Source organism: Mizuhopecten yessoensis, unplaced genomic scaffold (assembly GCF_002113885.1).
Source record: "Mizuhopecten yessoensis strain PY_sf001 unplaced genomic scaffold, ASM211388v2 scaffold1407, whole genome shotgun sequence".
NCBI lineage: Eukaryota > Metazoa > Mollusca > Bivalvia > Pectinida > Pectinidae > Mizuhopecten > Mizuhopecten yessoensis.
In genome coordinates, this window is record NW_018404031.1 from 387,765 (window position 1) to 403,835 (window position 16,071).

At 43.0% G+C, this 16,071-nt stretch overlaps 1 protein-coding gene across 1 annotated transcript; it reads left to right on the forward strand.

The window, feature by feature from the left end:
* Positions 1 to 1,116: 1,116 nt before the first annotated feature.
* LOC110461883 (leucine-rich repeat-containing protein 14-like) lies at positions 1,117 to 11,465 on the forward strand. The gene is made up of 7 exons (XM_021515605.1): positions 1,117 to 1,127; positions 4,118 to 4,314; positions 4,852 to 5,195; positions 5,461 to 5,562; positions 5,996 to 6,088; positions 8,243 to 8,412; positions 9,482 to 11,465. Exons 2-7 carry the CDS (start codon positions 4,130 to 4,132, stop codon positions 10,217 to 10,219), a joined length of 1,632 nt encoding a protein of 543 aa, XP_021371280.1. The 5' UTR covers positions 1,117 to 1,127; positions 4,118 to 4,129; the 3' UTR covers positions 10,220 to 11,465.
* Positions 11,466 to 16,071: the final 4,606 nt, after the last annotated feature.

The following is a 16,071-nucleotide window of genomic DNA, read 5'->3' on the forward strand; positions in this document are numbered from 1 at the left end:
CTGGGTAGTGTGACAATTGCATTAGTGGTTGCTGGATAAAGAAACAACTGGACTAATGGTGGCTGGGTAGTGTGACAATTGCATTAGTGGTTGCTGGATAAAGAAACAACTGGACTAATGGTGGCTGGGTAGTGTGACAATTGCATTAGTGGTTGCTGGATAAAGAAACAACTGGACTAATGGTGGCTGGGTAGTGTGACAATTGCATTAGTGGTTGCTGGATAAAGAAACAACTGGACTAATGGTGGCTGGGTAGTGTGACAATTGCATTAGTGGTTGCTGGATAAAGAAACAACTGGACTAATGGTGGCTGGGTAGTGTGACAATTGCATTAGTGGTTGCTGGATAAAGAAACAACTGGACTAATGGTGGCTGGGTAGTGTGACAATTGCATTAGTGGTTGCTGGATAAAGAAACAACTGGACTAATGGTGGCTGGGTAGTGTGACAATTGCATTAGTGGTTGCTGGATAAAGAAACAACTGGACTAATGGTGGCTGGGTAGTGTGACAATTGCATTAGTGGTTGCTGGATAAAGAAACAACTGGACTAATGGTGACTGGTTAGTGTGACAATTGCATAAGTGTGGTGGCTCGATAGTGGGACAACCGGATTAGTGACCGCTTAGGTGAACCCTGGATAAGTGGTGGCTGGAAATTTGAACAACGGGTGGTGGCTGGATAATGGGGAAATTGCATTAGTGGTGGCTGAATGAAGAAACAACTGGATTTGTAGTGACTGTATAATGGAACCACCGAATAAGTGGTGGCTGGATAATGGAACAAGCGGTTCAGTGCTAGGTGACTGCATTTTCGAACGACCGATTTAGTGGTGGCTGGATAGTGGAGCAACCCGATTACTTGTGTCGAGATAATTGGACAACTGAATAAGTGGTGACTGGATTATTAAACAACCTGATTAGTTTCAAATCAATGTATTGCATCAAAGGTACAATTGGATTAGGCAAAGACTATTAAAGTCCTTTCATTAAACCGGATTAGTGGTGGGTGGGTTGTTAAACAACCGGATTAGTGGTGGGTGGATAATTGAACAAAACGGATTAAAGGAAGCTGAATGGTGGAATAACTGGATTAGTAGTGGCTGGATAATGTAACAACTGGATTTGTGGTACCTGAAAAATGAAAAAACCCGGATAAGTGACCGTTGAGAACAACCAGATTGGTGGTTACTGAATTATTGGACAACTGAATGAGTTTTTGCTGAATAATTAAGCAACTGGATAGTGGTGGGATAGTGAAACACCCGGTTTAGAGGTGTCGGGATAGTGAAACAACCTGTTTAGAGGTGGCGGGAAAGTCAACCAACCAGTTTAGAGGTGGCGGGAAAGTAAAACAACCAGTTTAGAGGTGGCGGGATCGTGAAACAACCGGTTTAGTGGGGGCGGGGTAGTGAAACAACCGGATTAGTCGTGGCGGGATAGTGAAACCACCGGTTTAGAGGTGGCGGGAAAGTAAAACAACCAGTTTAGAGGTGGCGGGATAGTAAAACAACCGGATTAGTGGTGGCGGGGTAGTGGAAAAACCGGGTTAGTGGGGGCGGGGTAGTGGAAAAACCGGGTTAGTGGTGGCGGGATAGGGAAACAACCGGATTAGTAGTAGCTGGATAATGTAGCAATTAGATAAGTGGTGGCTGGATTGTTGACCAACCGGTTTAGAGGTGTCGGGATAGTGAAACAACCTGTTTAGAGGTGGCGGGATCGTGAAACAACCGGTTTAGTGGGGGCGGGGTAGTGAAACAACCGGATAAGTGGTGGCGGTATAGTGAAACAACCGCTTTAGTGGTGGCGGGATAGTGGAACAACCGGATTAGTGGGGGGGGGGTAGTGGAAAAACCGGGTTAGTGGGGGCGGGGTAGTGGAAAAACCGGGTTAGTGGGGGCGGGGTAGTGAAACAACCGGATTAGTGGTGGCGGGATAGTGAAACAACCGGATTAGTGGTGCAATAATAGTTGGCTTATTGCATTAATTGTGTCTGTATAATGGACCATCCGGATAACTGGTGGATGGATAGTGAAGCAATCAGATAACGTGTGTCTTGATAATTGCGCAACTAAATTAACGGTGACTGGATTATGAAACAACCTGACTAGTGGTGGCTGACTAGTGGGACAATCCGATTTGTGGTGGCTGAGTAGTTGAACAGCCGATTTAGTGATAGTAGGACAACTTGATTAGTGGTGGCTTGTTAATGGAACGACCGAATTAGTGGTAGCTGGAAAGTGGGACAACTGGATTAGTGGTGGCTTGTTAATGGAACGACCGAATTAGTGGTAGCTGGAAAGTGGGACAACTGGATTAGTGGTGGCTTGTTAATGGAACGACCGAATTAGTGGTAGCTGGAAAGTGGGACAACTGGATTAGTGGTGGCTTGTTAATGGAACGACCGAATTAGTGGTAGCTGGAAAGTGGGACAACTGGATTAGTGGTGGCTTGTTAATGGAACGACCGAATTAGTGGTAGCTGGAAAGTGGGACAACTGGATTAGTGGTGGCTTGTTAATGGAACGACCGAATTAGTGGTAGCTGGAAAATGGGAAACTGGTTTAGTGGTGGCTAGATAAATAAAACAAGCGGATTAGTGTGTGTTGGATAATGTAACGACCGGATTAGTGTCGGCAGGTATAATGCTGTGAGTCTACAATCATGGCGTTTTTACCGATATCATGACTGCTGTTTAAGGGTATAAAATGTAGTGCATTTGTATATAGCGTGCCAACCATTCTCCACATGTGATTTAAAGCCGAGAGCGATTACATAATGTCAAATGTAATAATGCTTAATTTGCTTTAGATCCTGTAACATCATCAGCAAAACGCTAATAATGACGTACCGTAGCAGGTGTCCCTCTACAGTTGTAGATTTCACGGCGTTAGTTTGATCCCTATCTGGGAGGAGTCTGCCAGGGGGACGAAAGAAGTCGGCCCAGGGGAGCACGGGAGGATGAGTCGGCACAATACCCAATTTCTATCTTGTTCGTATGCCACTTGGAGCATTTAGACTTTCAACAACACAAAATGTGTTTATATATACTGTAACACAGGCCGGAGTTTTTAAGGCGATTCAATAGCTATAGTAACAGTTTTATACAGCACCGATTCGTCTTTGAAATACTTCTGTCTGATGGAAGAACATCATCAAGTTCTAATGCATATTTACATTGCCACTTAAGTGTCGTAAACAGATTTAACTTGATGCGGCGATAAACATAAACGTTTTCGCGCGCAATTAGCACGAACATACCTGGGTCACGTGAAGCCAGCTAACAGTTGAATCGGTCTTATTAACGGTAATTTAGGAAGTCTAGTCTGGTTTTGAAGCTTGGTTTACTTCAGTTTATTTAATTGATTTCGCAGCTGATACTTTAAGGTATCGTTGGCAGAGCTGTGCTGTAGCACCGATTCAACTTTAAGATATATCTTGGCAGCAATCATCATAAAATGGATTGTCTGCCGTATCAGGGGTACACGGGTACACGTGACCTACTCATAAACAGGAACAGTCGTACGTAACAAACATAAGAACACTCAAATATTACATACACGTTTATTAATACAGAATAGTCACACCCGAGTAATACGTTTCACGTGACGTTATAACACACAGGAGTATTCTCACTCGATAAACTAAATACCGGAACAGTAACGAGTAACAGTCTAAAACACAGGAACAGTCACGCGTGACAGACTATATCACAGGAACAGTCACGCGTGACAGACTTTATCACAGGAACAGTCACGCGTGACAGACTTTATCACAGGAAAAGAATGGCACGCGTGACAGACTAAAATACTGGAACAGTCACGCATGACAGACTAAAACACTGGAACAGTCACGCGTGACAGACTAAAACACTGAACACGTTACATTGTAAATCACAGGAGGAGTCACACCACACTAGACCACATAAGACAACCACGTAAGACCACACAAGGAACATTCACATTGGGCAAATTCAAACAGACATGGTCTCATTTCCAGCAACTCTCAACAGTTTACTAGTTCTCCTATTGAAGAGGAGGTTGCAAATCAGACCACGCGGTCAATCACATACTTGATGGACTGAATAAAACGTAAATTACGACATCATTTTTATATTACAGAGTGACGTCACAATGTCGTTGACGGACGCTATGGACGATATTGACTACGAGACCATTCGGTTCAACGTGAACGAGAGCCAGTCCCGACACCCACTATGGATGACCGAGGCCCACTTTATCTACCACCTCTACAGGGACGCTGAAGGGGTACTCAGCTGTCACAAGGACACTTCCGGGGAACCAGTGTGTTCTCCAAGGTAGGTCAATGACACCACGTGATCGTGATCGACTGTTCCCATGTTCGACGTGAGATTGATGAAGGTCGATGTCACACATACATGTATGCACCCAGTTATTCAGGAGAACAGCGAATAGGTACAAATTACGCTTGTATTACCCTTCCTGTAGGGAAACATAATTCCTTTCTTTCCCGGAGACAAATCATGTGAAACAAGGAACCATTTCCCCCTATCACAAGGCCAAAAATATTTCGTAATACTAAACTAAAACAAAAGCATTACACGTTATTGTTGTCAGTCAGTGGTTAATTCCAAATAAGGGAAATGTAATCGGGAAACTCGAGCGCGTGAGGGGGCTCGATGTATTTATTTCTCTGTCATGTGATCAGTATAATCAGACACGTTGTTACGTAGATGATGTACAATAATAAACTATTCCATACCGATAAGTCTATGTTAAAAGGTTTCACATTGCTAGCATGCTCAGGAGAAACTAAGGTTTAAATTAATCTATTGGCTTGGTAATCAAGATCAATGCATGTTTTTCGTTTGTAGGCACTTAGCAAACTTATGTATGAACAAGCTTGTGTGTGACCCTGGGCGTGTGTTTGGGCACATGAAGGCGCGGGCTATGCCAGGAGGCATTTATCCCGCACTGCTGTCGGAGGCTATCTTTCAGAGGGAACTGCATACTATCAACTTCCTCGTGAGCACGTGGCCCACAACCGTTCTTGACCTGCAGTCAGCCATGCCCGTCGAAGACCTGAGTGATGATGAAATACTGACCACACCGGTAGAGGAGAAGGACGGACTGACCATCCTCGACTGTGTCGTCTATGCTCTACTCGCCCTCCGGCCACAGTCAAACCTCAAAATGATCAACTTCTCAGGATTCACTGGTCAGTTACTGTGTGATTGGTTTGTTTGGTAACTTTTGAATGAATATAGTTTGTCTCAAAACTGTAACAACAAAAGTCAACAAGAATAAAAATAAAAAAATGTTTTACGCTGCTAGATTAAACGGAAATAATATCTTTCAATAATATATGATCATAGTTTAAATATGAATAGCGTCGACTATATGAAAATAAACCAAAAACTCTTAATGCAAAACATCAGAAGCCCCAATCTTGACGGGTACAATCTAATGATACTATTTTTCAGACCGGAAGTTGTCCCGAGAGCTCTCCCGACTTCCGCTACTGTGGATGAATCCGGACGACCGGACAGTTGACCGGATCCACGATATACTGGTCAGGACTATCGGTTAGTATTCCTGTCATGTCAAAGGTCATAGGGCGTTACTCGATAATCTCTCCCATGGTGTCCATGGTACACAGCAAAATATCGCTAGGAGAGATTGAATCCTGATGCTAATTAGTACATTGTAAATTGCAGGTTTTAAGTAACAACTATATACCGTTTTATCGAATTAGTCGAGAAACACGATAGCATGTATATACATGTAACTAGCAGAGTGTGTGTTTAGAATTGTGGGAGTTAGGAGTAACGCGATTGTTCGAAAACTGTCATTTCAATTAAGGTTTCATATTCTGTAATACAAAATGGTTTTGGAATTGAAAACTTTTGTCTAGGAATCTGTAATTTAAAAGTTTTACCGAATTGAAAATTAAAAGAATATATTGTCACAGAATAGCTTGTAATATATATTTTGTCTTGTCCCGGATTCTAATTTCAGATATAAGCAGAGAAAAGGTGCAAAAGTACCTAAACAGATTTAACCTCATCTACGCAAACATGGACCCGTACATAAAACATGGTAACCAGTTCGGTAAGTACATCACTTCCGGTGAGCACTTCCGGTGATCCATTGGAGAAACGGAAATGTCCTGTATCATTTTGTTTGTCGTCCCGAATATGAGCTTTTCTAAATAGCACAGGGGCTTGTAATGTTATCACAGGACATAGCGGCCGGGGAGGGGGAAGCGTTCTAAACCACTGTATATCCCTGGGGAGCATTCTAAACAACTGTATATCCCGGGGGAACATTCTTAACAACTGTATTACCCTGGGGAGCATTCTAAACCACTGTATATCCCTGGGGAGCATTCTAAACCAATGTATATCCCGGGGATAGGGGTGGGGGTTCTAAACCACTGTATACCCCCCTTATCATTATCTCAGGCGAGACTGCTCATCGTGTGCCACGTAAGCCGACCACAATCGTTACATCTTTGGCATGGAGAAAACGGGTATTATTTCATTCAAACTGCTTAGTCATCATTTTATCCCGGTGTTTAACGTACTTCAGAACTGCCTTCCTGGTTGCAAGAGCACTTATCCAAAAGACTTCATTTTTCATGTCTGCAACATTTGTAACTTCTGTACAATGCCAGCGTGAAAACAAAATAAAAAATGTTTACAGAATTATAATTGAGGAATGGGTAGGTAAGGTTCAAACTTCCAATCATGATTTAGATTGTAAGTTTGGCATTGGAAGCATTGTAATCTCCAACAGAGATCTGCCAGAACAATTTGTGCCAAAAACGAAAAAACAGACGGCTTTGTGTAGTAAAAGTAATTAATACATTAGTACATATCGGCTGTGAATCAGCCTCGTCGACGTACACGCTAGTTTAAGTCTTGTTGATATCTATCTACCATTGTAGGTCAGAGGCACGTGCATCTATGTTTCATGTTGCACGTGCGTTATTACATTAATGTTTTGTCTATAAATACAACATGCATTGCTGTAACAATGTCGGATCAGACACGTGTTTGTTTTTATCTGTGATTTACACATGTATAACTAAGCTTTTTATGACAGATTTGTTTTTCACGGAAAAGGTCAATGGATAGTTATAGTTATATAGATACACTGTCCTAAAACACAATCTAGTTTAAGACATTGTGGACTAAATAAATTTCAATTCATTTGCGGCAGCCCTAAAAACGCAATCGGCTGAGCTACTCGACAGGGTTTTATGGGCTAAATAAAGTTACGGAATCTCGAGGTCCACTACAGAATCGCAAATGACCTCGGGATTTCAATAAATTTACATTTGTTTGCCAACGAAACCAAGTCAACTGTGGCCGCCCTGTACACAGACGGTAAGTAACGGAATACCGGGTTGTGTGAATTAAAATGAGACACTTAGTGCATTCAATTTACCAAAGCATTCCAGTTCTGCTTACTTTAAACTAGTCTGCCCAAAGGGTACAACGCGTACAATGACGTTTCACCTGTGCAAAATCTAACAGAAAAATGTAGCCTTGTAGCGGAACTGGATTTTGTCGTTCGCCGGCGACCAGGTAGCTCAATTGGTAGAGGCCCCGTCTGGAGTTCGAAGGGTCCTGGATTCCAATCCCGGTCTGGCCGTGCACTTCTCATCTCTTGTTACATTTGGCGCCAAATAAATATACCCACGGAAGGTGGTAAAGGGTGTCGTGTGTCTTCGGGGTCAAAGTCTTTGTTAAAGGAGGGAGGAATGTAGCGGAACTGGACTGGATCGTTTGCCAGCGACCAGGTAGCTCAATTGGTAGCCGTCTGGAGTTTAGAGGGTCCCGGGTAAGAATCCCGGCCTGGCCTTGTATTTCCCCGATCGTTTCATCCTTAGTGGTTTTGTAGGTAGCATGTGCGAAACAAAATGGATTGTCTCCTTTCTTTATAAGTTTTACACGATATGTATCTCTATTGAAACAAAAAACCTTTTAACTGGTCGCCATATTGAATCGTACTTGGTTCCCTCAATGTTGCCAAAAGTTGCAGTGCGTTTGGAAATGAATCACTCAAATAAGACAGTTCCCGGTCTGTTCCGATAGATTTCTTTCAGCAGATCGACTTGTTCGTACAGCTCAATCAAAATGTTCCGCTTAAAACAGCACACCGTAACAGTCTCTTCGTGTTCCGTTATTCGTGTTCTCTCACTTTAGACAAAAAATGTTGTTAAAGGATGTAAATGGCAATGTTTTTCATCTGTTGTAGAGCCGGTAACGATTATACTGGACTGTAAGATAACGCTGGATGATGTCCCTATTGGTCTGGGCCTCCAGTATGAGACACCCTTCCGGTTCGGCTGCAAGAGGGTGTGGATGGAACCCATTCCTGAAATATCGCTGCCAATGACTGGAATCAACCAGGTTCTGGAGCTCAGGGTAAGTATGTTCATCAAGTCCATGTTAACTACTACACTTAGTGCACGCTACGTTGTCATGACAAATTGATCTTCTTTGAAGAAAGAGTTCCAAATATGAAAGTAAATTATAATCTTCCTTGTATGAACCATACAAGGATGACATTATCTTTTTAATGCTGTCTTTCGATTTGTTACCAAAGCGGACTATTTCTCACATTTCAGTAAATCCAGTCACATGACCTTCCGTTTTCTGTTAGTCCTAGCTATATAGGCACTTCCGGTTTATGGAGTCGATAAATTACAAGCAAGGGAATGTTTTAGTCATGTCATTGTACTGCAGATATAGCCACTGTGATAACAATAAATAAGGAAAGTATGATCACATGTCAGGCGTTAATTTTTCCCAGTCCAAATCTGCAAAAATATCTCAAAAACGACACTCCAGATCTTCAAGGCAGTTTAAACTAAACTAGTAAATAGTATCAACCACCCTAGCTCATCAAGTCTCGCTCAGTCACGACTCTGTAACATGCTTAACATGTGCAAGGAATTCTTCAAGTTGGCAATAATGTATAAACTGAAATGCGTTTACGACAAAAAATATCACGATTATAATCAAGATATGTGAGTGGAGAGTTGAGTAGCGATGTGTTCATCAAAAACCGGAATAAGGAGGACTAACAAAAAAGGTCGTGAGGTAGAGATTAATCATAAAACCAATTCTGGAGATGGCTGTTCGGCAGCTATTGTACGAATATCAGATGTGCACAATGTGTCTATGTTAGTTACAATTATTTGGTTATTTTTGTCATGAAATGAATACGGCATGTTTTGAAAAAAAAGAGAATATTCCAGTCTGATAGACGAGCACTACCTTTTGGTTTCCTAGAAATAACCTGTAAACATACATAGCTACAGAGAAGGAGGTAGGATTTTAATAACGGAAAACTGCAGTTAGACAGTGTTAATTCATTATATTGAAATAATAGGGTAGAGAAAGATTAATTTTACTGTTATTCCATTGGAATACCTCATTCCGTGGCTAAGGTGTTCCGAATACGCTTGACCGTTTCCTATTTGTGTTACAGGACCTGACTCAGGTGGAGTACTCTGACCCACACATCTGTCATGATATGGATAAGCTGGGAGCTCTCATGGAAGGTTTACATCTTCTTCCCCACCTCCAGGCCCTCAGCTTCCCAAACACAATCCACTCAGATGGACACGAGAACGCAGTGAAATACTTCGCCTCCGGTATTGGTAAACTTCCAATGTTGCGCAAACTGAACTTAGCGTCATGCAACCTTCGGGAACAACTGGACACAATTCTATCAGAACTGACTCAGGACATCACGTACCTGAATCTTCGTGACTGTCGTCTCTGTGATGATGATATAGTAAATATACGGCTGTGGAATAATGTTACCGGACTAAAAGAGCTGAATCTGAGCAGGAACAACTTAAAGACGTCCCACCTTGCCGTTGGCGACATCCTACAGGCGGTACCAACCATTGGATGTTTCTCCGTGTCCTATTGTAGTTTGTCAAACTCCCAGCTAGAGACAATTGCACAGAAGTGTATAGATTTGAAAAATTTGAAATTGTTAGGGTTGCAGAGTTTCACCCCTCCAGTCATGGAAGATATGGAATCTCTGCTCCAAATCTGTTCACTCATAGACTCGCTTCAGAAGTGCTATATTCTCCCAGACGCATTTGCGTTTCCTGGAGGGAACAGTGCCTTTCGATACGAAAATAGGATGTTGTTTACTGCAAATTGCGAAACATTCCTGCAACAGATAGGACGACCTGATATTGACTTGGAATGAGGACCGAAAAATAAAACGTACTTAAGGTAAAGGGTACCATTGCATCAGTTATAATCGCAAAAAAGAGTTCCACTCAGAGGTTTTATTTGATTTTTGACTTGGAGTAGCAGCCAATTGGAGTTGATAACATTGAAAAAGTGTATGAAGATCTGGACTTTGTTCCATAAGGGTTTTTTTCGGGTTTTTTCCTCTATTTGTCATTAATTTCAAACCATTTAAATTTCGAACAACTGTAATTCTTTAGAATGCATCGCAAAATGTGTTTTTTATGGAATACTTCTTTTGGCTTGAACAGATATTTCATAAAAAGACAATGGTAATACTATAGTTTAACTAGGTAGTACCCTTTACCTTGAAGTCAAAAACATGACATCTCTTTGACCATTTGGTACCAAACATGATCATCTGCTCTAGTTAACAACCTCGCACGTGAGAAGAAGTTAGTTAGGGTTGATCAAGAACCGCGAACATCAAGCATCCGTGTCATGAGAATTACAGGGACTTGTTACAGCTGTATTTGGACCTAAACTGAGGTGTTCTGTGTAATTTGCACGTTTTATGGGTTTAGATCAACTTTCGGTAAAAATGCAAACGCAATAATCAAGTTATTGATGGCATATTACATGTTCTAAGGGCTAAGATAAACTTTCGGTATATTACATGTTTTATGGGTTTAGATCAACTATCGGTAAAATGGCACCCCAATTGATGGTATATATAGTACACGTTTTAGGTGTTTAGATAAACTTTCGGTAAAAATATGCCACTCTCAAGGATGATTTACACTTGATATTAACCCCTAAAACGTAAAATTACTCTGAACACCTCATACATAATTATCTTCTCAACACGGAAGGATGTAAATCGAGAGCGAGGCGATTCATATTCCGAGGATGACGACGGCTACACGCGGTGTCTTTTACTGGCCTAGAACCAATCAAAAGCCTGTGCTGTATCGAAACAAAAGGAAAGTGCCAGTCCAACGGGGCTTGGCCTCGTCCACGGCACATTGTGTGGTACTGAAGTATAGCTAAAAGCATTAATAATAGTAATTTTACGTTATGCACATTGTAGAATTTTGTAGGCTTTTATTTTTGCATAAATTGGTCAAAGACTGTCACTCGCCATGAACATGACTGTGATGAAGGGGGTCGCCAGTTTTCCCCATCACTCCCCATTTGTCCCATGTACATTCCCACTCCGTTTTGTTATATAAACACATTTACGGAAGTAAAACGTTTTTTTTAAGATGTTTTCCTTTATCATTTAGTTCAGGCACATTCTTTGAATCATTACCTTTCGCGTATCCGGTTTCTGCTTCTGCCTGGTAATAGCCTCCTTCAACAGGTTGAAGATTCTGCTATGTACGTAGGTGGTGTGCATGGTACAGGACTTACGTCAAAAGGTTAAAAGTTGATAAAAACATGATAAAAACAAAGGACCTCAGAGTTTTGATACACTGGTCTTGAAGGCGTCCAGTGTGTCGGCGAGGGTGATGTCTTGCGGGAGGTCGTTCCAGTCTCTCGCCGTCCTGAGGAAGAAGGGCATCTTCCTTGCGTCGATCCTGTTTGTGTGGAGCTGGTAGGATCTGGCATGGACAGTTCTACCGAGTCTGCGAGGTGGTAGCAGTCTTCCGCCTTTACTTATCGCAACTAGGCCTCGGTCGATCCTGTACAACATAGCCAGTCCAGCGTCATGTGGTCTTTTCTAGAGTGATCTCCATCCAAATACGTCGAGCATGCTGGAGACGCTGGAGGTTTTTCTGTATTTGCTCGATTTGATTGATGTTCCCCTTGGTGTGGGGGTCCCAAACAGTGCAGGCATACTCCAGCAGGGGTCTTACTAGCACGAAGTATGCCATGGATTTTATATTGGTGGAAGAAATCTGCAGGTTACTACGCAGGAAGCCCAGCGTCCTGTTTGCCTTGCTAAAAATCTTCTGGATGTGTGTGTCCCACTTCATGGTGTTTGAGATGGTGACGCCGAGGTATACAGCTGACTTGACGTCTTGCAAGGAGTTGCCGTGTAAGTGGTAATCGGTCTTGAATGGATTTCTCTTGTTGGTGACTCTCAAGATATTGCACTTGTCCGGGTGGAACTGATCCTCCCAATATCCCAGCTTGTCTAGATTGTCCTGTAGGGTCTTACAGCTGTTTTCTGAGGTAATAGTGAGGAAGCCAATAGTGTAGTCGGCAAACAACCGGACAGTAGACGTTAGATTGTCGTGCAAGTCGTTGATAAAGAATAGGAAGAGGTTTGGTCCGAGGACTGATCCTTGCGGGACACCGGAGTCGACGCTCACAGATGTAGACCTCTCTCCGTCTATAACGACCGACTGTGAACGCCCTAAGAGCCAGTTCTGGATCCATGTGTTGATTCTGCATTGGATGCCGTACTCATGGAGCTTATGGTGGAGTAGGCTGTGATTAATCTTGTCGAAGGCCTTGGCGAAATCCATGATAAGGACATCCGTCTGTTGGCCTGCCTGGAGGTTGTTGGTAAGGTCGTCCACGAACTCGATGAGTTGGGTCTCACATGATCTGCCTTTCCTGAAACCATGCTGTAGGTCATAGATAATGTTGTTTTTCTCACCGTGGGACATGATGGTAGAGGTGATGATGTGCTCCATTACTTTACAGCAAACAGATGTGAGGAATATCGGCCTGTAGTTCGCTGCGACGTACTTCTGTCCTTTCTTGAAAACAGGCGATACGTTGGCAGTGCGCCAGTCATCCGGAACCACACCCGTTGCAAGTGACTTCGTGAGGAGAAGATTAAGTAATGGAGCTGTGGCCGCGTGTGTCTCCTTTAAGACCCTTGGTGAGATGTTATCTGGGCCGGGTGCCTTATGTGCGTCGAGATTTCGAAGAAGTTTACAAATCCTGTTCGTGGTGAAGTTGATATCGTCAACGATTGGGTTGTCCGGGGAAGGGTTCATTCTTCCAGATGATATAAACTCCTCGCGGGTGAAGGTAGTTTTCTCGGAGAAGGCTGTCTGGAATTGAGAGTTAAGAATATTGGCCTTATCTGTGGCGTCGGAGAATAGTTTGCCCTCGTGTTTAAGTGAGGAGATTCCAAACTTGTCCTTCCGCTTTTATTTGATAAAGGTCCAGAATTTCTTAAATCCTTTTGAATAAGTGTCATTGTCGTTTGGGGTGGCAATTTCCTCAAAGTACTTCCAGTAAGCCCGTCTTTGATCTTTCTGGATGGTACGCTTCAGATCGCGGTATTGTTGGATGGTAGAGGATCTCGAGTTTTCTTCATCCTTTTGTAAAGACGGCCCTGTTTACTGATTTTTTTCCTCAGGTCCGAGCTCACCAAGGAAGGCGGTTGTAGTTTTGGTCTGTTTGGAGGATGTGGTCAGAGATACCTTTCATTATGGCGTTCTTGAATACGATCCACATGTCGTTAGCTGTGACACTGGCGTCTTTGGACATGTCCTCGAATACCTGAAGAATCGAGTTGAGGTCTTCAATAAAGCCACGCCAGTTTGCTTTGCTGTAGAGTGGTATTTAACGTCGCTGTTGATCTAGTCGAACTGGGCGAACGTCAAACTCACCAAAGACTATATCGTGATCGGATATTCCTGGTAGGACGTCAACACGTTGGACAATGCTTGGTGCATTAGTAATGATGAGGTCTAGGTTGCTATCCTTCCTGGTATTCTCATGCACTAAGTGGATTAAGTGGTTTGAATCCAGCACGTCCTTGAATTGGTGATGGAGGGGTACATTGGGTGCACCTGGTTTTAAGCTATTATGAGACCAGTCCCAGCCTGGAAAGTTAAGGTCACCTCCTATGATGATAGTTGTGTTTTGGTTGTTACACGCTCTGGAGACAGATAATTCGAATTGGTCGAGGCTTTCCTTGTCCGAGACGTATCTGCGCTAGTAGGCACAAATATAGATGTTACTATGTCCAGTTCCGTTACTGTGTCACACTTTAAGGTTTCGCAGATCGCAATGAGTACTCCGCCACATCCGCTTGTGACCCTGTCTTTACGGTAGATGTTGTATCCCTCTGGACAGATTTCTCTATATTTTATGTTGGGATCCAGCCAGGTCTCAGTCCCAATAATGATGTCTGGTTTGGTACTGTCAATGACGTTGGCCAGCCTGGGCTGCTTCTGTTTGATGGACTGGAAATTGATGTTTAGGATTCGAAGAGGGGCAGAGGATTTACTCCATTTCCCTCGGCGAATAGGTGTTGAGGAATGTAATGGCCTGGTACCAGGCTTGTCGGGGCTAAGTGAGCCATCAAGACCCGATAGATCATCAGTATGGGAGGTTGTGTTGGTTTTTAGGGCTGTTACATATTAAACAATGCCAGCTGGTATTTGATTCACCGAGATCGTTGTAGGTGATGGTGAGGACAATCTGACATTGGGCAGGGTACCACTGGTCACACGTCTCACAGACGATACCCTTCTCCGACCAGTCTACTGTCTCGTTATAAGTTCCACATATATATGCACGTGAGGAATTATGCCCCACATTGGGCTCAGTGGGACCTTGGTTTATCTCAATAGATGGCTATGGAATTCGATTGAGCTGCTCTGTGCACAGTGAGGAATAAAACAAATATCAATACTGTCAACATGTTTATCCCACTGTTGTTTACTGGGAGAAAGTTTGACGAAATGTATCACTTCCGGTTGCCAATAAGGGCGCCGCCATGTTGGAAAACGCTCATTCATTGTTATGATGGATTTTCAATGTATGGAACGAATAATTGGACGGGGTTTGGTGTATATGACCTGTATACCAGTGTTCTAGGGTAAGTTAAAAGTGCAATAGAATGGAATTAGCAGTAACCATAGCTGATGGAGATTGTTTCTTGATAGAAATATTGACGACCAAGTGAAGAGACGACTGTACTGCCGCACATGCGCACCTTCAAATGTTGAAACAGTTGAACCTGAAAAGAAAACGACTGACGCAGATCTGAACCGAGGCTGACCCCAGGAATACTCGGCACGTGTAGATTGAGGGGTCCAGACGTACCTGACCGATACTAAAATGCTAACTATTTCTAGTGTGCGTTATTTCCTTATAAAACAAGGTACATCCACATGTAGATTTTAAGATACGTTATATGATGTAGTGGACGTGTGATAGAAGGCCATATCATTCTTGATACATTGTTATTTATTCTCCGAAACTGTGCATTATATAGCTCTGCATATAGTTCGGTTCACCGTTTATACAAAATTGAGTCCCCCTTGCCCAAGAATGCTTCAGGATATAAATTAGGATAAAACCCCTTTATCCCTACACTAGAAAAAGGATTATAAATGTTTTACCTCTGTTTCCCCTATTGGGCCTCTCTCATCTGCACTTAGGGAGGCCACACCCACCATGTATACAAAATTGAGTGTTTTTTGCCTTAGGATGTTTCAGACCAAATTGGGATGAAATCCCTTAATCCCTGTGGTAAAAGAAGGATTTAAAGGTTCCCCTCTATTTCCCCTATTCGGCCCCAACCCTCTGCCCCTCGGAGGGTTACACCCACAAATTATACAAAATTGAGTCCCCTTGGCCTAAGGATGCTTCAGACTTAATTAGGATAAAATTCCTCAATCCCCTATTTGGTCCCACTCCTCTGCCCCCAGGGGGCCACACCCACCGTTTATGCAAAGTTGAGAGCCTTTGGCCCAAGGAGGCTGCAGACCAAATTTAGTTAAAATCCACTGAGTCGTTCAGGACTTGTAGCGATTTAAAGGAAAAACTGACGGCAGGCCGGACGAACGACGTCCGCTGTGCCATGGCATAAGCTATTCGGGCAGGTGAGCTAAAAATGCTTGGTGTCATTGGAAAGATGGATAATTTGTTGGGGTGGTCGAGTGGCACTCG